The 25,673-nt window shown below is 38.4% G+C and overlaps 1 protein-coding gene across 1 annotated transcript in view; it reads right to left on the bottom strand.

Moving 5' to 3' along the window:
• Window positions 1–25,673, bottom strand: part of HDAC8 (histone deacetylase 8) — a 425,847-nt gene that overhangs the window by 303,312 nt on the left and 96,862 nt on the right. Inside the window, exon 5 of the mRNA XM_056130090.1 lies at window positions 3,306–3,418. Coding sequence (XP_055986065.1) covers window positions 3,306–3,418 — 113 coding nt within the window. The remainder of the gene's footprint in view (window positions 1–3,305; window positions 3,419–25,673) is intronic.

Raw genomic sequence — 25,673 nt, 5'->3', positions numbered from 1 at the left:
GTCATCTTAACTTGCAAATAACTCAAACTATTTATAAATGACATGATGCTAACATAAAAAACCCAAAATACATCACAAAATTATTAGAGTAAGTTTAATAATATAGACTATACAAAATTAACATGCAGAAATGTGTTGCATTTCTATATGAAACAAAGGAAAGGGAAATTATGAAAAATAATTTCTATTTATAGCAGCATCTAAAAAGATAAAATATCTGGGTATAAATTTAAGGCAAGAGACCTATAGATTGAAAATTATACAACATTATAATGAGACATAGAAGAAGCAGGAAATGGAAAGACATCTGCTCATGGAATAGAAGAATAAGCATTATTAAGATGGTCATCTTAGCTAGAGTAATCAACATATTTAACATAATCCTCATAAAAAACCCAAAGACATTTTCAAGGAAATAGAACAAATAGTTCTAAACTTTGTATGGAACCACAAAGGATCCTAAATAACCAAAGCAATTTTGAGAGAAAAAAATAGAGGCATTATAATCACAACTTCAAAATATATTACAAAACAATAGTAATTTAAATAGTATTGGAACAGAAACAGGCAGACCAATGAAATGGAAAAGTGCCCAGAAATAAATGCACACATACATATGTGTAATCTTTAACAAAGGAATCAAGCTTATACAATGGAGAAGATAAAGCTTATTTTTTAAAAAAAAACAGCCACACACAAAATCACTATTAGCCATACACAAATATGAACTCAAATGGTTTAAAGATACGGATATAAGAACTAAATCAATAAAACATATAGAAGAACATGTAAGTGATACACTCTAGGACTTCAACTTTAGAGATGTATTTGGAGACTCAATTCCAATAGGAAGGAAAACTAAACCAAACAAATGGGACAATATAGATAGAAAGCTTTTCACAAAGCAAAATGAACTACCACAAGACCAAAAAGAAAACCTGATAACTGGGAGAAGGTATTTTTCACACCCTGCCTCTGACAAGGGATAATATAAAAATATATAAAGAACACAACTGTACAAAAAAAATCAAGCAACTCAACCAAAAATGAACAATAGTTCTGAGAAGATGCTTCTCAAAGCAAACACGTAGATGGACCTAAGATACATGAAAATATGTTCAGCATTACTTATTAGGGAAATACAAATAAGAACTATAAAGAGGTATCACCTCATACTCACGAGAATCTATTTAGTAATGATAGGAAACAATAATTGTTGGCAAGGAAAAACAACCCTGGCATATTGTTGGTGGGAATATAAATTGTAGCCTCTATGGAAAATAATATGGATATTTCTTTAAAAATAGGAGTGAGAATTCCATATTATTCAGAATTTCACTTCTAGATAATGAGAAAACAAATTTGACAGGATATCTGCATGTCTATGTTCATAGCAGCACAATAAAAATAGATAAAACATAGAATCATCCTACATGTCAATACCAGATGACTAGATAAAAATTTGTGTTACATATATACACATACTCAAAATAATCCTAGCCTTTCATTTTAAAAAGATGAAATTGTGCAATTTGGGACAAAATGATTGGAAGGAAGTAAGGAAGTAAATGACCATGATGGGAGGGTTTCACTCATATGTGAAATACTAATTACTGAAGAGAATAAACTGGCAAGAGACAGGGAAACTATATCCTAGATTCAACAAAAACGATGCTAATAGCCAGAGGAAAGGAAGGTTTGTGTGAATACTGAGGAGTTGGGGTGGTGGTATGGCACTAAAAATTTGACAGGGAAGTGTCATGTGATGATCATACACCAATGAGAACGCTTGAAATTCCATAAAATTATAAACCAATAAGTCAGTAAATATATAGCACTGCAATGTATAGCACTGTCCTCTCATTGTTCATCGATTTGCTCAAGTGGGCACCAGTAACATCTCCATTGTGAGACTTGTTACAGTTTTTGGCATATTGAATACATCACGGAGAGCTTGCCAGGCTTTTTTGCCGTGCAGAATACTCTCAGTAGCTTGCCGGGCACTCAGAGAGAGGCGGAGGAATCAAACCTGGGTCAGCCACGTGCAAGGCAAATGCCCTACCCGCTATGCTATCGCTTCGGCCCAGTAAAAATATACAGCAATACAAAGGAAAGAAAGGAGCCGGAGAGATAATACAATGGGTACAACGGGTAGGGCACTTTCCTTGTACCCAGCTGACCTGGGTTTGATCCCTGGCTACTCATTTGATGACAGGATCTCTGCCAGCAAGTCCTGAGCTCTGGGTGTACCCCCCCAAAAAAAAGCCAAACAAAAAACATGTCTATGTTGACAGCAGCATTATTAGTAATAGCTAAATTATGGACTCTACCTAAATCTCTATACAGAGATGACTGGATAAAAAAGCTATTGACTTTATACTGCATGGAGTATTACTCTTCCATTGAAAAGATGAAAACTTTATATGATTTTAGGACAACATGAATCAATGGTGGTACTCAGGATGCTTTCCCTGGTGCAGTGTTTAGGGGTGCTTCTGGGATCATGGTGCTGGGGCTTCAACTTGGAGCTCCCACATGCAAAATTTATACTCAGTTTTGTGAGTCATCTTCTCAGATCCAGCATGGATGGATCTTGAGGCAATTACACTAAGTGAAATAAGGAAGCAAAATATAATTACTGGACAGTTTCATTCATAAGTGGAATATGAACTGCTAAAGCAAATGAGCTGGTAAGAAACAATAAAACCAATTCCTAGATTGGGTGAAAACTATGGTGAAGAGAGGGAATTAATAACGGGGCCTTTTTTGTTGGTGTGATGGCATGGAAACTTTAATGGTAGATGTGTTGAAAAATCCATTCAGATACAGGTATGAAACTAAAAAGGTGAAATTCCATATTATCGTAAGTCAATGACACATCAATAGAAAATACAATCTGGCTTGGAAAAAAAACATTTTACCTTACTGGGGGAAAAAGATGAAATTGTACTTTTTTCAACAAAATAAATAGAACTTCAGGTAATTTTATAAACAAAGTAAGTGAAAATGTGAAATATAACTGCTGAATGGTTTCTCTCGTGTGGAATAAAAATAATCAAAAGAAAGAAACTAACAAATCACAATAAAATTATTCTTACACTGTGTGCAAAATATAGTGGGGGAGATGAAAGGTTGGAAAGGGTTTGCGGTCAATAAAATTTTTAGCTGTAAAGAAGACTCTCTAGCTTCATTAGAAAAACTGTAAATGGTATTTCTCTTTTTATCAGTTGCCTAGAAACAGATCTACTGATTTAAAAAAACCTGCTCTTGTAGCTGAAAAGCATATTTGAAAGTGAAGGGCTTACCATCTCCGTGGTGCAGATCCAAATCCACATAGAGAATACGGTCAAATTTCCTTCTCAGTCGCAATATTCCCAGGACAGCATCATTGAGATAACAAAAACCAGATGCTTCATCTCTGCAAGAAAACAAGTTGCTATAGCCAACAGCAAAAAGCAATCCAAGGGAATCTTTACAGCCAAGGATATAACCCCTGAGACTCTACTCCCTTACAATTGCTCCTTCTAAGAAAAACAAAAATCTACCCACAAAGATTATATAGTAATTGGTCCAGAATGATGAGGGAATTCAGTGTTTTGGTAAACTAAATATTGGAATCAATTGGTAACATTTTCCATTCAAGATAGCAAATTTTTAAAGGATTAGAATTTTATAAATGTTATATTGAACAAACCATCTAATGATTCAAGAATCATTCAATATATGATAATCAATTATGGCACTATAAAGCAAATAATATCTAGAAGAGACTTCAAAGATAATTTTGCTTAGCTATAGATGTTGGAAGTTCGATTCTTTGTACTGACCTTTGGATATGATAGAAATTTTGAGTATGCATATTTGTATATATATATGTAGTAAATCTTAGCACTTGCTCATAGAAACTGAGCAGAGAATGTATAAATTTATAATCTGGGCTGTATACTGATGATGCCTTTCTGTAAAAGTGATTGTTACAACAGTGACTAAAGCAGTCTCTTTTAAAGTTACTTTTGTTTCCTGGAGTAAAACTGTCATCAGTAACTCCACTGGCAGTTAATTTTTTAGCTATAAATTATAATATGCGACGTTTTGCACAGCTTTGGGGCTACATCTGGCTGTGCTCAGGGCTTACTCCTGGTTCTGTACTCAGGGATCACTCAAGGAAGGACTTGGCAGACCATATGGGAAGCTGTGAATAGAATCAGGGTGAGCCATATGCAAGGGAAGTGACCTCTCCACTGTACTATCTCCCATACCCTTAATATGCTACTTTAAACTCTTCTCAACCTACTTTTATTGTACTTCCATTAAGTCTTTTGAATAGACATGAAGTAAAATTACATCGAGCATATATATCTTTTTATTTAATTTTTTAATTTAGACACGATGATTTATAGTGTTGTTTATAATAAGGTTTCAGGCATACATGTTCCCACTTCCAATCCCACCCAACCCCCGTAACCTCATCCCTCCACTTATGACCCCAGGTTCCCTTTCCACTCTGTACCTGAATACTTGACAGGCCTTAACTCTAATCATTGTAGTTTGGGTCCCATGGCTTGATTATTATTGGGTCTAATGATTTAGATACAAATATGTTACCTTGCCACAGTGTCAAGTTTTTGCTTTTGGGCAACACTCAGCAGTGCTCAAATGCCACACCCAGTTCAATACTTGGAGGTCGTTCCCAGTGATGCTTAGGTGACCATGCAATGTCAGGGATTTATTCTGGGCCATCTGCATGCAAAGCATGTGCTCAAGCCCTTTGATTTAACTTCCTGACCCTAACCAAAAACGTTAAGGTCTCATCCTTAAAGTTTATTTCTTTTATTTCCACAGATCCCTCAAATATCTAGCCCATTTTACTAAGCAATTCTTGATACTGTTCTTAAAACCAAATTTTATGGATGATAGTGACTTAAGATGGGATTTTTACAGCTATAATACTGTACATTCTTTCTAGTGCTACAGAATGTGTACACATTTTAATAAAATCTGTTCCATAAGAACATCTCATATTCTTAACAATGTTCTGGTTCACAATCAATGGAATAGGTAACTTGGGAAGAAAGAATTATCACTCGATGCTGGCTTTGCTCCATGAAAGTGGTCATCTAGCAGAAGAACAGTTTGACCTTAGGCATGCAACCAGGGAAAATGAATAAAAAGATGTGCCAATCCAAGAATTCTTAGTAAATTAGAATCAAATGTGTAGAGCTGGAGAGATAGTATGGGGTTCAGGTGCTTGCTTGACTCTGGTTCAGTCCTGAGCACCATATGTGGTGCCCTGAACACCCACTGCCAGTGACCCCTTAGCGAAGAGGAAGCCCAGAAGAAAGCTAGATGTGGCCTCTTCCCCTCCCCATCCCCCTCAAAAAGGGGGAAACAATTTAAAAAACTCTGAAAGGTCTTGGATGCTCTTTTTGAACATGAAAAGCTTACATTTCATAAGTCTGCTGTCTTAGCACATCAAAGAGATATATCTTCATCATCAATAACAAACTTTGGGTAGCTAGGATGGAATACTAACTGTTAAGTAAAAGGAGGGCAATGAGAAGAAGGAACAGGTATCAATATAAGATGTAGTACTTTCTCTCAGAGAGCCATCAAATATGTTGGGGAGACAAGACATAGGTACAGAAAAGCAAAGCAAACCAACCAAACAAAAAAGATTTCTGACTTGATACACACACAATGGATAAATAATATAAAATGGAGAATACTGAAAAATTTTATATAAAAATATTGACAAATCAGAGTCATTGGCAGTACTGGAATTTTATCTGAGTTCTGTGCTTTTGGTATTTAGTGATGAACCAGAAATCTTAATCCTATAGTTTTCTGAAAAAACAGTTTAGATCAAAGGATCATACTGCCCTGCCAAATTGAGAGATAAAACCATCTTAGCGGTTGAAGGCATAGTACAATGTACCAGGCATTTGCCTTGCATGCGGCAGACCCTGGTTTAATCCTTGACACACCGTATGGACCCCTGAGCCTGCCAAGACTGAGCCATAAGCATTGACAGGTACGGCCCAAACCTAAAAAATTAAAGAATAAAGCCGTCTTTATGCTTCCTATAAGACATTCAACTGATTCTCTTGTTTAGCTTTCTCTATAAAAATCTTGGCTCCCTTCCATTTCTTTAAAAATTTCATCATTAATGTGCAATCTCCCTACAGCAATAGCTTGAATAATATAATCAGGATGTCCACGATTCAAAAAGGTCTTTAGCTTTCACTGCAGAACATTTTCCCACCTCCAGATATTATAACCAACATGATTATGAAACCTCTTAAATTAATGGAGACCTTTTTCACTGATTTATAGGAAAAGTGCTTAGATAAACAGAACATTCCTAAAATTCCCAGATAATAAGGAAATTGAGCTTTTATAACTTTTTTGCTGCATTTAAAAAATGTTATTCTTTTTAAAAACTGAAACGTTTTAAGAATTCAAGCTTTCAAACTTTAGGTAAGTAAATTTTTGATAAGAAACTAAATTACTAAAATCAACTATGTGTTTTCTGATTTATTAGTAGCACTGTGGCACTGTCCTCCAACTGTTCATCAATTTGCTTGAGCGGACACCAGTAACGTCTCCATTGTGAGACTTGTTGTTACTACTTTTGGCATATCGAATTTGCCACGGGGAGCTTGCCAGGCTCTGCCGTGTGGGCAGGATACTCTTGGTAGCTTGCCAGGCTCTCCGAGAGGGATGGTGGAATTGAACCTGGGTTGGTTGTGTGCAAGACAAAGCCCTACCAACTGCACTATCACTCCATACATGAAGCTTTTTCATTCAACTTGGCAATGTTCATCCTAAACTGATTTAAAGACTGAATGAGCTGACATTAATTCTATGTACTACTTGAGATTACAATAAATACAGCTTTAGCCAGATAGCCATAATTTCAACAAATTTTTAACAATGCTTGCTTTTAAAAAATATTCTATTGGTAACATGGTTACAGTGGTATTAATGTTTATGCTTTTTTGTGTGTGTGGGTCACACCCAGTGACATTCAGCGGTAACTCCTGGCTCTGTGCTCAGGAATCACTCCTGGCAGGCTTGGGGAACCATATGGGATGCCAGGGATTGAACCTGGGTCAGGTATGTGCAAGGCAAGAGATTTACCTTCTGTACCACCTCTCCATAGTATTTATGTTTTTGATGTACAAAGTTACCACGCTACAAAAAGCCTTCATAATGTCCTATGTTACTTCTAGTCCTTCCTTTAAACACCACCCCTCAACTCTCTCCAGTTCCCAACTCGGTAACCTCAGTTCAGTTGTGAAATCTAAGGGTTTATGGGTTTATTTTCACTGGATATTGTCCAGCTCCTGGCTTTTTTTATTTATGTACCACATACAAGTAAACTCATCTAGCATTTGTTCCTCTCTCTAACTTATTTTGCATAACATCACACCATCTAGTTCCACCCAAGTTGTAGTAAAAGCAAGATTTCATCTTTTCTTATAGCTGAGTGGTATCCCACTACATATATATATATATATATATATATATATATATATCACAATTTATATATAATTGAGCACTTTGGTTGTTTCAAGATCTTAGCTAATATAAATAGTGCTGCACTGGTATGCATATATCTTTCCAAATTAATACTTTTGTGTTGTTAGGATAGATGGCAGGAACTGGTATCACCAGGTCATTGACTTCTGAAGGTTTTGAGAGATCTCCATACTGCTTTCCAAAAGGCTTAGCCAGATGACATTCCCACCACGAGTGAACGAGGACTCCTTTTTTTGTCATATGCCTCCTAACACTGGTGGTTTCCAATCATTCTGACATAGGCCATTATCACTGGTGTGATGTAAAACCTTGGGGTCACTTTGACTTCTATTTCCCTAATAATAAGTGAGACTAATACCTTTTAAATATGGCTATCTGCAACCTGTATATCTTATTTGAGGAAGTGTCTGATTTGCTCCTCTTCCAAAAATTTTGATAGGTTGTTAATTTTTTGGTTGCTAAGTTTTGTATTTTATATATCTTGGATATTTGGCCTCTGTGAGATTTAGAGTGGGTCAATGTTAGAGTATCCTTTCATTTTAACACTGCATAAGCTCTTAAGTTTGATGAAGTCTCATTTGTTTACTTCTGCTTTTGTTTTCTTTGCAAACAGTATCGTCTATGAAGATACCACTGAAATCTATATCATAGAGTTCTGTATACATTTTCGTTGAGACATTTAATGAATTTTAATAAGGTCTTTAACCCATTTTGAATTAACCTTCATGTACAGGGTGATTTCATTTTTTTCCCATCTGGTTATGCAATTTTCCCAGCATGACTTATTGAAGATGCTTTTCTTCTTCAGTTGAAAACATCTAGCTCTTTTTTCATTAACATGCCATCTACACATCTGAGGGGTTGTTTATGTCTGAGGTCTTAGTTCTATTCCATTGGTCTGAGAATCTGCCTTTATTCAAGTATACTTTAAAGTCAATGAATGCAGTTTGTTGTTGGGTATGATGCAATTTCTTTAACAAGTGGTGCTGGAAAAACTGGACAGCTACACGTAAAAAACTGAACTCTGACTTCTACCTAACACCATACACAAGAGTCAAATCAAAATGGATTAAAGATCTGAATATCAGACCTGAATTCATAAGATACATTAAAGAAAATATAGGCAAAACCATTCACGACACTGAAACTCAAGGCATCTTCAAATATGAAACTGCTGACCAAGCAAGTGGAAGCAAAGATAAACAAATGGGGCTACATAAAACTAAGAAACTTCTGCACCTCAAAAGCAACAGTTATCTAGGGGTATGATGCTATCCAGTAGGTCAACCTGTACCTGTGGGACAAACGCATCAGCAGTCTGATGGTGCCTTCAGGCTTCATGATACCCCAAACTGTCCCTGTGACTCTGACCAGACACCAACAACTTGGGAACAAGTTTCCCAGAAATTAAAGGGCCAAAGTTAGGTATGTTGGAGTAACTCCCACGAACCTCCTCTGCCTCAGCTATACAAACTCATTTATCAGCCTTGCTTCAGAGACTCATAAAATAAATCTCAAAAGAGATCAAAAGCAGGCCATTTAAGTGCCTCAATGGCCATGATGCAGACACTCACAACTGAGGAGAGGAGTACTCATCAGAGATGGCTGCGGACCCCAAATATTTAAAAAATTTAGAATTCGAGGAGCACACAACCATTTTCACAACCATGTGACATTGCAATTCATGGCAAGCAGTACAAAATAAATTATTTACCATCTGCCTATGGGGGCAGGCTGGGTTGGTGGTGGGAAGATTTGAAGTAGTGGTGATGGGAAGGTGCAATGGTGGTGGGATTGTTGTTGAAATACTGGATGCAAACAATTATGGGGAACAACTTTATGAAAATTTAAAAAAAAATTAAAAATTAAAAAAAAATAATGCAGAGTTCATGGCTGCTTCAATCAGCTTAATCAGTGGCTGAATAAATAGCAGTACTCCTACATAAAAAGTAAACAGTGACCAAGATAGAAAGAGAGCCCATGGAATTGGAAAACTATTTACCCAATACCCATCTGATATGGGGTTAATATCAAATATATACAAGGCACTGGTAGAACTTTACAAGAAAATAAAACTATCAAAAATAACAGAAATTCCTCAAAGAAATTCAAATTGCCAAAAGGCACATAAAATACTCTACATCATAATCATTGGGAGATGCAAATCAAAACAATGAGATATGGATAAAGAAAGTATGGAACATCTACACAAATGGATTACTACACAGTTGTTAGGAAGGTCATGTAATTTGCCTATGAATGAATAGTCCTGGAGAGTATCATGCTGATGATTCTGAAGTGTGATGATTCTGAAGAAGAGGAACAGATATAGAATGACTGCATTTATTTGTGGGATATAAAAAAGAATGAAACTAATATCTAAAGTAAGGGAAAACTGGCAGAAGGGCTGGTCAATGGTTGGTCAACGGCGTGGGAGATGGATGTTAAGTTAGAGGAGGAGCCATTATGATAAATACTAGTTGGAAATGATCACTCTGGAAAAGAGTTGAGTGTTGAAAGCAGGTAAAGGGATATACATGATAACCTTTCAGTATCTGTATTACAAACCGTGATCCCTAAAATGAGAGAGAGAGGGAGAGAGAGAGAGAGACAGAGACAGAGACAGAGAGACGGGGAGACAGAGGTACCTGCCATAGAGGCAAGCTGGGGTGGTGACTTGAAGGAGTAGGGGGGAAACTTGGAACACTGGTGCTGGAAACTTACACTGGTGGAGGGATGAGTGTTGGGGCATCGATTGAAATGCAGTCATGAACAATTTTGTAGTGTTCTATCTCATGGTGATTCAATCAAGAAAATTGTTAATTAGCAATTAAACAATTATTTTCTTTTGAAGACAGAATTGAAATGTTTTCTTTCTTATACTTAAAAAATCATTCTAGACATCATTTAGGGTAATATTTAAGGGTATCTATAAAATGCAATGCAGTTTGATTATATTTTGCATAATGATAGTGTTAAAATTACAGAGGTATAACACTGATTATGATTAGGTACAGTAGTATGTCCAACATTGAAATGATCTTAGTTTATTTTCATAATAAATGTTTGAGAAAATTAAAAAAAAAAGAATAAGGAATAGGTATACTAAAGGTTTGGTTAGAACCCACTAGTAAAAACATCTAGACTTGGGGGGACTTTTGATTACTATCTGAATTTCCTTACATGTAATTGATCTATTCTGGTATTTCTACTCTTACAAATTCATCGATTCTTTCTGGGTTCTCCAGCTTAGTAGCAAAAAGTAGTTAAAAGCAATCGATTAATAAATTTTATATTTCTTTCTTTCTCTCTTTGTTTTGGCCACACCTAGCAGTGCAAAGGCTCTGCATTCAGGAATCATTTCTGGGGTGCTGTGGATCAAACCCAGGTTGGCTGCATGCAAGGCAAGCACCTTAACCACTGTATGATATATCACTCTGGCCCCTCAATTTTATATTTGACATATCTGAGGTAACTTTTCCTCTTCTGTTTCTCACATTATTTGTTTTCTATCATTTTGCCTCTGCAAGTCAAGCTAATTGTTTATTCCCTTGAAAAACCAGATACTGGTTCACTAACCATCAGTACTGAATTTGACTTTGGCACAACTTAATTCTATGAATATTTTTTATTTTCCTTCATTTACTGTGGGTTTCATTTGCATTTAGTTTTCTAGTTTCATGAGACATGAAATTAAGTTTTTCTTCTTTCATCATGTAAGCCCATAATTCTATGAACTTCCCTCTTAGTACTGCTCCCATAGTTTATGATAGCCCATGTCTTTAATCTTGCTCATTTCATAAATCTTTTTCTTTGATTTTCGCTTTGACATAATAGTTGCTTGTAGTATGTCATTTAGACTCCAAGTATTTGAGCTTTTCCTGGATTTCCTTTTATGGTTAATTTTTACTGATAGAGCATGTGGCTGAAAAGAGATCTGATATTTTATGGACATTTGGTTTGTGTCCCAGTATCTTTTCTATCCTTAAGAATGCTCCATGAAGATGCAGATCAAAACCACAATGAGATACCATCTCACACCTCAGAGACTGGCCCAAATTCAAAAGAACAAAAGCAACCGATGCTGGCGTGGATGTGGCGAGAAAGGGACACTCCTTCACTGTTGGTGGGAATGTCCACTGGTTCAGCCCTTCTGGAAAACAGTATGGACGATTCTCAAAAAATTAGAAATTGAGCTCCCATTTGACCCAGCAATACCACTCCTGGGAATATATCCCAGAGAGGCAAAAATGTATAGTCGAAGTGACATCTGCACTTGTTTGTTCATTGCAGCCCTGTTTACAATAGCCAGAAACTGGAAGAAACCTGAATGCCCAAGAACAGATGACTGGTTAAAGAAACTTTGGTACATCTACACAATGGAGTACTATGTAGCTCTTAGAAAAGATGAAGTCATGAAATTTACATACAAGTGGTACAATATGGAAAGTATCATGCTAAGCGAAATGAGTCAGAAAGAGAGGGATAGACATAGAAAGATTGCATTCATCTGGGGGATATAAAGTAACAAAGTATGAGATTAATACCCAAGAATAGCTGAGATCAGCACCAGGAGGATTACTCCATAACTTAGAGGCCAGCCGGGTATCCTAGAGGAAAGGGCTATTCAGATAGAGAAGGGAGCACCAAATAAAGGATGTTTGGAGGATCCTCCCAGGAGGGGAGATGCATGTCGAAAGTAGACTATGGACTGAACATGTTTGCCACTCAATGCCTCTTTTGCAGACCACAACACCCAAAAGGAGAGAGAGAACACAGGGGATTGCCCTGCCACAGAGACGGGGGGATGGGGGGATGGGGGTGGGAGGGATATTATCCATGGTGGTGGAAAATGGGCACTGGTGGAGGGATGGGTATCTGATCATTATATAATTGAAACCAAAGCACAAAAAATTGTAAATCTACAACTTTAAAAAAAATAAAATAAAATAAAGGGGGGAAAAAAAAAAAAAGAATGCTCCATGAGTAGCCTTGTGGACAGCAGGTATGAGCCGGGAGTGTGGGGGCGACTAAAACCTCATGGGAAGGGGGGCGTTTCGCTCCGCCCTTCACGCCCTACCGAGGCCACCGGTTGCCCCCCGCGAGCGGCTCTCCAGCACGGCCACGACTCCAGAACACAGAAACCAATTTCTTAACTATCTGACTTTCAGTAGAAATACCTCCAGGGTCAATAGGTAAAATAGCAGAAATCCAAAACCAACATTTAATTCTTGAACCCAGCTGTAGAAAGCAAATCACTTCACAATGCTTTTTCAGCATGTCTGATTTGGGGGGGGGGGGTAAACTCTAAAAAATAGTGGTGAATCTTTTATTGAAACAATGAATCTAATCAAAGCAGATAGAGTGTTAACTAGAATTCATCTGCCCCACAGGGACTGGGAGGGGTGGTGGGTGGGGTTTTATTGGGGTTCTTCATGGTAAAAAATAAGTATTGGTAAAGGGAAATGTGTTTGATATTTGCATGACTGAGACATAAACCTGAAAGCTTTGTAACCTTTCCCACAGTGATTCAATAAAAAAAAAAAAGAAGAATGCTTCATGAAAAAAAAATGCTCCATGTGCAGGGACCCAAGGTATCAGTTCAGTGATAGGGTACCTGCCTTGTATGTCGAAAGCCATATGTATATGTGTGTGTGTGAGAGAGAGAGAGAAAGAGAGAGAGAAACAGAAACACAGTAGATAAAGAAAGAGATAAACAGGGGAAGGTAGGGAGAGGGAAAGAAATAGAACGCTGCATGTGCACTGTATGCAGTGGGTGGATGTACATGTCTATTAATTCTAGTTCTCCCAATTCTTTGCTTAGGTCCCATTTCCTTATTTTCATTTGTTGATCTGCCCAATGATGACAGTGGGATGTTAGTCTTCCAGTATATTCTGTTGCCAGTAATGTATATTTTCAGGTCTTTTGAAATTGCTTTAAGAAAGTTGCACCTTCCAATACTGCCCAAAGCACTATACAAATTTAATGTGGTCCCTAGCAGGATACCCATGACATTTTTCAAAGAAATAGACAAAACACTCCTGAAATTCTTATGGAACAATAAGCCCCCACAAATAGCTAAAGCAATCTGTGGGAAAAAGATGGGTGGCATCACCTTCCCCAACTTCAAACTGTACTACAATGCAGTAGTGATTAAAACAGCATGGTATTGGACTAGAAATAGAACCACAGAGCAAAGAAACAGAGTTGAATATTCTGTCACAGATTCCCAAATATATGACCGCTTAATCTTTGACAAAGGAGCAAGAAATATGAAGTGGAACAAAGAAAGCCTCTTCAGACTGGCCCACATCCAAAAGAACAAAAGCAACCGGTGCTGGGGCGGATGTGGTGAGAAAGGGACCCTCCTTCACTGCTGGTGGGAATGCCGACTGGTTCAGCCCTTCTGGAAAACAGTATGGACGATTCTCAAAAAACTAGAAATTGAGCTCCCATTTGACCCAGCAATTCCACTCCTGGGAATATACCCCTGAGAGGCAAAAAAGTATAGTCGAAGCGACATCTGCAGTTGTCTGTTCATTGCAGCACTGTTTACAATAGCTAAAATCTGGAAAAATCCTGAGTGCCCAAGAACAGATGACTGGTTAAAGAAGCTTTGGTACATCTACACAATGGAATACTATGTAGCTGTCAGAAAGGATGAAGTCATGAAATTTACATACAAGTGGTTCTACATGGAAAGTATCATTCTAAGTGAAATGAGTCAGAAAGAGAGGGATAGACATAGAAAAATTGCATTCATCTGGGGAACATAAAGTAACAAAATAGGAGACTAACACCCAAGAATAGCTGAGATAAGTACCGGGAGGATTACTCCATGGCTTTGAGGACAGCCGCACATGCTAGGGGAAAAGGCAGCTCAGAGAGAGAAGGGAGCACCAAATAAAGGGTGTTGGGAGATTCCTCTCAGGATGGGAAATGCGTGATGAGAGTAGACTATAGTCCAAACAAGACTGCCACTCAATGTCTCTTTTGCAAACCACAGCACTCAAAAGAAGAGAGATAACAAAAAGGAGTTTCCTGCCACAGTGGTAGGGTGGGATGGAGGGAAGGGGGTGGGAGGGATACTGGGACTGGTGGTGGTGGAGAATGGGCACTGGTGGAGGGATGGGTATTCGATCATTGTATAACTGAAACCCAAGCACAAAAATTTGTAAGTTTACAAACTGTACCTCATAGTGTTTCACTAATAAAAATTTTAAGGGGAAAAAAAAAGAATTGGTTAAGTTAAGGTCTCTTCCCAATAGACTGATGTATTGCTAACAACCCATCTGAATTAAACTCTTTTTTTGTGAAAAAAGAAAAAGAAAGCCTCTTCAACAAGTGGTACTGGGAAAACTGGATAGCTACTTGCAAAAAAAATAAACTCTGACCTCTGTCTAGAGCCAGGCAAAAAAGTCATATCAAAGTGGATTAAAGACCTCAATATCAGACATAAGTCCATAATCTACACAGAGGAAAATGTAGGCAGAATCCTCCATGATATTGAAGCTAAAAGCATCTTTAAGGGTGAAACACCACTGACCAAGCAAGTGGAAAAAAACATAAACAAATGGGACTACATCAAACTAAGAAGCTTCTGCACTTCAAAAGAAACAGTGACCAAAAAAACACTGGTAGAGCCCACAGAGTAGGAAATAATATTTACCCAATACCCATCTGATAAGGGATTAATATTCAGGATATACAAGACACAAGTAGAATTGTATAAGAACAAAACCTCCAACCCCATCAAAACATGGGGAGAATAAATGAACAGAAGCTTCCTCAAAAAAGAAATACAAATGGCCAAAAGGCACATGAAAAAATTCTCCACATCGCTAATAATCAAAACAACTATGTGATATCATCTCACACCACAGAGACTGGCACACATTCAAAAGAACAAAAGCAACCAGTGCTGGCGTGGATGTGGGGGAAAAGGGACACTCTTTCACTGTTGGTGGGAATGCCAACTGGTGCAGCCTTTTTGGAAAACAATATGGACACTCCTTCAAAAACTAGAAATTGAGCTTCCATATGACCCCACAATACCACTTCTGGGAATATATCCTGAGAATGCAAAAAAGCACTGTAGAGATGACATCTGTACCTATATGTTCATTGCAGCACTGTTCACAATAGCCAAAATCTGGAAACAACCCAAGTGCCCGAGAACAGGCGACTGATTAAAGAAATTTTGGTATATCTACACAGTGGAATACTATGCACTTGTTAGGAGAAATGAAGTCATGAAAAGAAAGCAAACACAAACACTGTCCTCCTGTTGTTCATTGATTTGCTGGAGCGGGCCCAGTAAAGTCTCCATTTTGAGACTTGTTACTGTTTGGTATATTGAATACATCACGGGTAGCTTGCCAGGCTTTGCCTTGCGGGTGAAATACTCTTGGTAGCTTGCCGGGCTCTCTGAGAGGGGCAGAGGAATCAAACCTGGCTTGGCTGGGCTGGCTGCATGCAAGGCAAATGCCCTGCCGCTGTGCTATCTCTCCAGCCTACTCTGGTTTCTCTTCAGATAGTATAAATCTTTCAAAATCATGAAATTTCCTTATAAATGGATAGACATAGAGAGTATCATGCTATGTGAAATGAGTCAGAAAGAGAGGGACAGATATAGAAGGACTGCACTCATTTGGGGAGTATAAAATAACGTAACATTAGACCGACACCCAAGGACAGTAGATATAAGAGTCAGGAAGATTGCTCCATAGTTGGAAGCCTGCCTCATGAACGGGCAAGGAGAGGACAGCTGGAATAGAGAAAGAATCATTAAGACAATGATGGTTGGAGGAATCGGTCAGGATGGGAGATGTGTGCTGAAACGACCAAACATGATAATCTCTCAGTATCTGCATTGCAAACCATAATGCCCAAAGGTAGAGAGAGTGTATGGGGAATATTGTCCGCCATAGAGGCAGTGGGAGGGTGGAAAGGTGGGGGTATACTGGGGATATTCATGGTGGGGAATGTGCAGTGGTGGAGGGATGAGTGTTTGATCATTGTGTGATTGTAACTCAAACATGAAAGCTTGTAAGTATAACACACGGTGAATCAATAAAATTTAAAAAAAATACTGTGCCTTCATTTGGTGCATATATGTTGGTAAAAACCAAGTCACCTCAATGTATTAGTCACTCTATCGGTATATAATTTTTAACCAGACATCTTATTACATTTTTAGTATGGCTTTCTCTGATCATTTTTGGTCTTCAGTTAGATTGTATGATTGTTTTCTACACTTTCTTTTCTTTTCCTTTTTTTTTTTTTTTTTACTTTTTGGGTCACCCGGCAATGCACAGGGGTCACTCCTGGCTCTGTGCTCAGGAATTACCTCTGGCGGTGCTCAGGGGACCATATGGGATGCTGGGAATCGAACCCAGGTGGGTCGCGTGCAAGGCAAATGCCCTACCCGCTCTGCTATCACTCCAGCCCCTACACTTTCATTTTGTGCTTGTTGTTGTTTCTTTTTTTGTCAGCTCTTGTAAATGTGGTTCTTGTAAGTAGGAGCAGGTTGGATTTTGTTTTCTGATCCATCCAGACTCTCTGTGCCTTTTGACTGGGAATTTTGATTCATTGACATTTCAAGAAATTACTGATCCCCAAATTATTGCCATTTTAGGAATTCATATGTTTTTGCAATTTGACTTTTGTTTTCTTGACTTTATATTGTCTATTTGCATCTGGTACTTCTGTAGTGATTTGTTTCTGCTTTCCTCTGCTTTTTAATTTCTCCTAAGTATTTTTGGGGGTTTGAGTACCTTACATTAGAAGACCTAAGCTTTCACTTTTGAATTTAAAGAAAACAAGTCTTGAGTTCATTCTGGAGACACATGTGTTTATTCTTCCTCTTTCCTCAATTTCATGATTTATGTAAATTTTTTAGATTACCATTCCTCTCTTAATAGGTAAAGGTAAAGGCAAAGGCCCTCCCATTGATCGTCGATTTGCTCGAGCGGGCCCAGTAACATCTCCATTGGAGACCTTGTTGTTACTCTGTCTGGAATATCGAATACTCTCGGTAGCTTGCCGGGCTCTCTGAGAGGGGCGGAGGAATCGAACTCAGGTCGGCCATGTTGGCTGCGTGTAAGGCGAACGCCCTACCCGCTGTGCGTTGTAAATGTTTTGCTTTGCCATCTAAGTTCTAGATAATAGATTCTATATCTTAGAATAACCTTCTGTAGTATTAAGTGTTTGTTATTTAAGAAAGCAAATTATTCTCGTTTAGGAAGAAGCTGAAGTTCTTCACAATCACATTATCATCTACATTCATTTTACAATGTTTTACACTTTGGTTAAATGAATATCCAAACTACAACTTTTCAGTAACCCAATATCCTAATTGAGTACCAGAGGAACCCCTGGGTAGGAAATCACAAAGTGCTCATTCTTTTAACTTATTTTGAGAACACCCTTTTAAAGAGACATTCTAGAAATAATTAAGTTTAGCTGCTATATTACTATTGATGATATGCATGAAGAGCTGTCATATCAACAGATGTTCAGCCCTCCCTAGGTTACACAGATATTGGCCAATGCTATTAATATAAATACATTGTGGGGAGGAGTGTGGGTCACATCTGATGGTGCTAAGGGTCTACTAGCTATGTGCTCAGGATTCACTCCTGGCAGTGCTTAAGGAACCATATCCTGGTATCTGGGGTCAAACCAGGGTCAGACACATGCAAGGCAAGTGCCATAATCCTGTGCTATCTCTCTAGCCCGTCATATAAAAACACTTATATTATTTATTTTTTTCTCGGGGTTTTTCTATCTTTTTTTACTATTTTATTGAATCACTGTGAGATAGACCCCTACAAAGGTGTTCATGAATAGATTTCTGTCATATAATATTACAAAACCTGTCCCTCCACCAGTGTACATTTCCCAGCACCAGTGTCCCCAGATTCCCTACCATCACCCACACCCCCCACCTCCTGCCTGCTTCTATGGCAAGCATTTTTCTCCTTTGGGCATTGTGGTTTGCAGTATTGATACTGAAAGGTTATCAAGAATATCCTTTCACCTACTTTTAACACTCAGATCTTGTCTAGCATGATCATTCCCTGCTATTATTGTCATACTGGTTTCTTCTCTATCTTACCTACCCTCAGCCCCCACACACTTGTGGTTAGTTCCAACCATTGACCAGTACTCCTAACCCCTATTTTTCTCTGGCCCTTATTTCTCCTAGCCCTTATTTTTCTCTGGCCCCTATGGCTCCTAGCCCCTATTTTTCTCTAATATAAGTAGAGGACTTATATTAGTCCTCACTATATTATTTTATATACCACAAATGAATGCCATCATTCTATATCTGTCCCTCCCCTTCTGACTGATTTCAGTTAGCATGATACTCTCCTCGTCCACCCATTTAAAGGCACATTTCATTACTTTATTTTTCCTAACAGCTGCATAGTATTCCATTATGTAGATGTGTCACCATTTCTTTATCCATTTATCTGTTCTTGGGCACTTAGGATGTTTCCAGATTCTGGCTATAGTGAACAGTGCTGCAATGAACATAGGAGTGAAGATGGTGTTTCTGTTGTGAAAAGCACTTATTTTTTATTAGAAGTTCCTAGAGATTGATCAGTGCCCTTGCTGGTTCTGATATGTTTCTGTTTGTCAGAGTCCTGGTGCTTCTCTGCCAAATAACTGACAACTATAGTATAGTGTCAGTCATTATGAAATAGTATTTTAATTTTAACTTTTTTGCCTTATTTTGAATCTAGAATCTGTTAAGACACTGGTTGGTTTCAACTGAAGAATTCATATAATTTATCTATAAAATTTTATTAAAATTTAGATAGTTAAAATCAACTTTAAATTATCATTTTTTCAGGTACCAACAAGTCTTTATTCATTCATTGCACTTACTCATAGGAAAGACAGAAGATGGGGAAAAGATGAGCATTATGTGTGAAAAATGGTAGAAAACTGGAAAGAAAAGTTCTAGCAAAGCAAAAATCATTAAGCATTTCTTGGTGGTGGAATCATTACAGCTCAAGGAGTCTTCAATAGTCCAGGAGTGAGGGGAGGGAATCAGTGAAAGAATAGACTTTCCTACTCTGTCCATCTCTGACCACTCCCCTACAATATATTCAAGAATACATGGAAATCTTTGGTTTATTAGCAGTAAACATGGAGTTGCTCTCCTATTAAACAATCTTTTGTCTACTTTCACATAAGTTTCTTATACTTTAATAAAAGTTCCTGAGTATATATTTTGGTTTTCTGACCCAAATTTCTGTAAGATGGCCTCCTCATTGCTCCTCCTTAACTTAGCAGTCAAGATAAAAATAATACAGTTGTGTGTACTTGGCATTGATAACATCAGGGAATAGTCTTCATTTGGGAAAGTGGGATCAAGGGAGTGTTCTCAGCTTACAATTTTTTTTCACAATTCACTTAAGACTTAGGAAGACAAGCTACAAATTAAATATGTATGGAGTGTGAGCTTTATTGGAAGGTCAGAGAAATCGAAGAGGTAATAGAAATTTGAGGGACAGAAGAGCTGTCCCACAAAAAGGAAATTACACTAAAGAAATAGTGATTCAACATCTTCCCACTTCAAAGAGTGCCCCCAAGATTGGCTCAAATCCTTTTGTAAGCCTAGTTCAGAATCTTTCATGAAAGTTGTTTTGCCTATTTTCTCATGCAAAAAAATCAAGTTTGTAAACAATAAACCTTAAAAATAACTCAGTTATACTCTTCTGCTCACTGTAGTACTACTAATAAAAGCCAAAATCTGGAAACAAACCAAATGTCCAAGAACAGATACCTAGATAAAGAAACTATGGTATAAATAAACAATGAATACTATACAGCTATAAAAAAAGACAAAATCTGCTGCTATGTGAATGGAACTGGAGGGTATCATGCTAGTAAAGTCATCCAGAAGGAAAGGGACATATACAGAATAATCTCTCTCATATGTGGGATATAAAAAACACAGAAAGGCCACATCAATAGAACCTATGAGCTTATCTACAGAGATGATGGTTGGAGAGAGTTTGAGGCTGGGGACCCTGAGACAATGATGGAGATAAACAGACACTCTGGTGGTGGGATGCTATATACATGAAACCCTATGATAATAGTATTGTAAATAATAGTGAGTGAAAAAAATAACATGAAGAACAACACATTATATTTACATAAACTAGGCCATAGCGCAATCACCACATCAACTACTCATAAAAATCCTACCAAAGCCCAGACAAATATAATAGCTAGAGGTGGCTAGAAGTTGGGTGAGACAAAAACCCATGATCAGACAGTGCTATCAAAGCATATAAACAAAACTCCTTTTTCATTTATTTACCATGATATGAATCACTGGTACTACAGGGTACGGCACAGGATCTGGGCATCACAAAGAAGCTAACCTCTCAGGAAGCGAGAGTGGAAAAACATGAAACTGCTCATGTTTATGAATTTTAGTTCCTGTCTCATATATCCACAGTGGGGCCACTCAAGGTGAATATAGAGGTATCATCTTAAAACCACTCCTTAGCAACTCCTCCATTTTTAGAAACATACATGCATACACCTCCTGTTGTGGGACGATAGGTCTAGTCCAACTCAGTGAAGGATGGATTTGATATCTAAAGGAGTCCTGAGACCTGGTATTAGAGGTCTAGAAAAGAAAGAGCTTTCAGGTATATTTGGAGATCATTGCTGGAATTCCTCTGCCACCAAGAAGGAAGAGAGGTCAGTGCCCTGGACCATGGTCTGAGATACAGGGCGGAGTCAGCTGCTCCCTTTCAAACCTCTTCCCACGTTCTCCACTCTGATGATTGACATTTACTTCAGAAAACTTCCTAATAAAAAAGAATAGCCTCACCTACAACATGGCTTCATTTAGGGCCATTGAGAGAAGGACAGGACATTTTCTTTTTCTTCCTGCAAGCATGCTGGCTTTCTCAGTGAGCTAGAGGCCTGCTGGGCCTTTAAAGGAAGAAACAGTAAGATTGCTGATTTTCATAACTGGAGATTTTGTGTAGAGAACTGAGCTTACTTGGGGTGGGAGTGGGGGCTGGGAGGGGCCCTTGGGACACTGCTGGGGGCGGGTGGGAAGTAGGCACTCTGGTGATGGGTCTGGTGTTGGAATGGTATATTTTGAACTATCTCTGAGTTGCTTAGCAACGAATATTTATCTGAATAAAAGGGAAAGTGATAGTGTTGATATATATTTAAGCCCTGTGCTCTCTAGAAAATTAAGAGCCACTCCATCACATTAAAAAAAGCAAGCTACAAAGACCTTGCGTATAGCTTGCTGAGATAAGGCCCATCACCATCTTTCTCATGATTCTCATAAGACTCATGTATGATTCTCCTGTTTACCTGCCTCATTAAACCTTAGCTCCTTCCTTTTTTTGGATATTCCTCATCAGTAAGTCCTCTCCCTATTATAATAACTGAATAAAATCATTTTCTAATTGTCTAGAACATTTTGTCTTTCACATCATCAACAAAAATGTACTTAGAGGATAGGCCAGGTTCAACAAACACATTTCTGAAAAATTGGGGAGATATATCTGTGGCTCTGTAGTAAAGCTGTTTTTACTCTCACCAGAGACACTGAGCTGCTTAAATGGCCTGGCAAACTGCAAACCACAAAGCTGATCTTTAAGAAAAAGCAAAGGGCTCAGTCAACAATACTTGCTCTAATTAATTTGCTGTTTTACGTCCATTAGGACAGAAGTCTGGGATTCTTATCACAATAACATAGTACTTAAATGAAAAATTAGAGCTGGAGGGGCTGGAGCAATAGCACAGCGGGTAGGGCGTTTGCCTTGCACGTGGTCGACCCGGGTTCGATTTCCAGCATCCCATATAGTCCCCTGAGCATCGCCAGGAGTAATTCCTGAGTGCATGAGCCAGGAATAACTCCTGTGCATCGCCAGGTGTAATTCCTGAGTGTATGAGTCAGGAATAACTCCTGTGAATCGACAGGTATGACGCAAAAAAAAAAAAAATTAGAGCTGGAGAGATAGTAAAGTGGGTAAGGTGCTTCTCTTTCACTTAGTCAACTCCAGTTTGATCCCTGGCAACTTCATATTCTCCTCTGAGCATTCCCAGGAGTGATTCCTGAGGTCAGAGTCAGGGGCAAGTCTGAGAAATCCAGCTCTCAGTCCACCAAAATCAGATTAACTACCTCATCCAGGCAGAGATGAATACCCGAACTGTTAGGCAGGTTAATTGTATGCAGCAATAATTCAATCACATTTTTTAATTCATGGTGTCAAAAGTTATCATTAGCTTCCAGTGTTTTCTTATTTTGACCTTCCTAAGACTTTCTCATATATTATTATATCTTTAAATGTTATGTTTTATCTTTAAGTGTTATTTTCATTACAGATATTTTGGAACCAGCTAGTCACATAGTTTGATTTTCCTCTATGTTAGCATGTAATAAAAATGATTACTCCACATTTACTGATAGATCAACTCGTTCCAGGAACTGCACTAAAAACTAAAATGTTGATTTGACTTTCACAACAATCTTGCAAGTTAGGTATGATTAGATCTATTTTATAAATAAAATATCTAAAGGGGATCATAGAGCTCTTTGTCCCCCAAGCTGTGCTGGTCTTCTCCCAAACCCAGGTCAGTTTATCCACCGGTATTCGAACCCGGGACTTGGATTTCTCCCTTCAAGCCCCCCAGGTGTTCTCTTGGACCTTGGGAGAAAAGCAGCCCTGAGCCTCTGCCTCTTCGTCCCCCAAGTTGTGCTGGTCTTCTCCCAAACCTGGGTCAGATTATCTGCCGGTATTTGAACCCGGGACTTGGATTTCTCCCTGAAAGCCACCCAGGCATCCTCTCGGACCTTGGGAGAAAAGCAGCGCTGAGCCTCTGCCTCTTCCTCTTCATCCCCCAAGCTGTGCTGGTCTCCTCCCCCACCCAGTCTTTACTCCACCCCCCCACCAGGTACCCGTGGGGGCGTGGCCTTTTAGAAGTGGGCGTGCTTCTGCAGAAGTGTGCATGGCCTAATTTTCAGCGGGCCAGTGCTCACATGGCCGCAAGTGCTTTAGACATACCAAGGAACCTAGTCCGCATACCTACACACCAACATGAAGAAACAACACAAATCCCCACCACATGGGGAGGACGACGAAAAGAATCCAGAAGCCTCTGTAGATGCTGCTCACCTAAGGGATCTCTCTGACAAAGAATTCAGATACGAAGTCATGAAGATGTTCAATGAACTCAACGAAACACTCAGACAGATATCCAATAACATGACAGAAACTATTGACAAATTAAGGGAAGAAATGAGAGCAGAAATGTAATGAATAAAAGATTCCGTAGATGAAATAAAAAACTCACTCTGTGCCCTCAACAGTAGAATGACCGCAGCTGAAGAGAGAATCAGTGAGCTGGAAGATCAGCTGCACCAAGCCAACAGGCAACAACAAACAGTGGCAAGGGACCTCAAAATAGCTCTAGAGAGAATGAGAGTCCTAGGAGATGATTCCAAGAGGAAAAACATTAGAATCATTGGAGTACCAGAAGCTCAGGGAAACAATCCCGATGAAAAAAACCACGGTCAAACAAATCATTGCTGAAAAATTCCCAGAGCGCGACAAGTAAGCCATTCAGGTTCAAGGAGCCCAAGGGGGCCAACTAAAAGAGACCCTAACAAAAACACTCCAAGACATATCATAGTTAGAATGATCGATGCTATGGATAGATATACAATACTGCAAGCAGCAAGGTCAAAGAAGGAAATCACATACAAAGAAGAACCCCTTCGATTCACAGCAGACCTATGAGAGGAAACCATCCGAGCCCAAATGCAATGGCAGAATATAGTGAAAAAAAATTCACTGAAATGAATGCTTCACCAAGAATACTCCATCCTGCTACACTCTCACTCAAAATCGAAGGAACAGTGCACTATTTTCTAGATAAACAGATTAACTGCATCTCAGTTAATTTTTATAATATCAACAGTGATGTATACTTTCAATCAGAATCGAAGGAACAGTTCACTATTTTCTAGATAAACAGCAGCTCAGGAACTTCATAAACTCAAAACCAAACCTAAAAGAAGGACTAAAGGGGCTACTATAAGACAAGACAAACCCTATAAGCACAACAGACTCTTACAGAAAGATGACACAAAACCCCATAACAATAATCTCTCTCAACGTCAATGGTCTAAATTCACCAATCAAGAGACACAGAGTGGCAAAATGGATTCAGAGATGGAACCCAACATTCTGCTGCCTACAAGAAACTCATCTCAACAGTCAGAGCAAACACAGACGCAAAGTTAAAGGATGGAAAACAATTCTGCAAGCAAACAGCTCCCTCAAAAAAGCATGAGTGGCCATACTAGTATCCAATAACATTAACTTTAGGTTGAAAAAAATTAGACAGGACAGCGAAGGCTATTTTCTCTTCATCAAGGGATATGTACAACAGGAAGAAATCACACTCTTAAATGTATACACACCTAAAGACGGAACAGCTAAATACTTGAAACAACTGCTAACAGATCTTAAGGATGACATTGCTAGCAACACAATAGTAGTTGGAGACTTCAACATTGCCTTATCACCTCTGAATAGATTAACAAGAACAAAATTCAGCAAGGAAACATTGGCTTTGAAAGAAGAAATAGAAGAGAAAGGACTTATGGACCTATACAGGGATTTACATCCCAAAAAGAAAGAATACACATTCTTCTCCAGTGCACACAGAACATTTTCCAAAATAGACCATGTGCTAGGCCACAAAACATACCTCAATAGAATCAGGAAGATAGAAATAGTATCAAAAATCTTTTCAGACCACAATGCACTGAGAATAAATGTTAATCACACAGAGACACGGGGAACCAAATCAAACACCTGGAAATTAAACAACACAATGCTGAGCAACGAATGGATTAGGAAGGAAGTCAAGGAAGAAATCAAAAGACACTTGGAAACAAATAAGAATGAAGACACAAGTTGCCAGAACTTATGAAATGCAGCGAACGCCATATTAAGGGGAAAATTTATAGCTCTGCAAGCATATCTAGGAAAGAAGAAAGTATGCACATAAACAACTTGACTTCACAGCTCAAGATCTTAGAAAAGGATCAACAGAAGGAGCCCAA

The sequence above is a fragment of the Sorex fumeus genome, unplaced genomic scaffold (assembly GCF_029834395.1).
Source record: "Sorex fumeus unplaced genomic scaffold, SorFum_2.1 ptg000073l, whole genome shotgun sequence".
Classification (NCBI taxonomy): domain Eukaryota; kingdom Metazoa; phylum Chordata; class Mammalia; order Eulipotyphla; family Soricidae; genus Sorex; species Sorex fumeus.
This window is presented reverse-complemented; position numbering and strand designations above follow the sequence as displayed.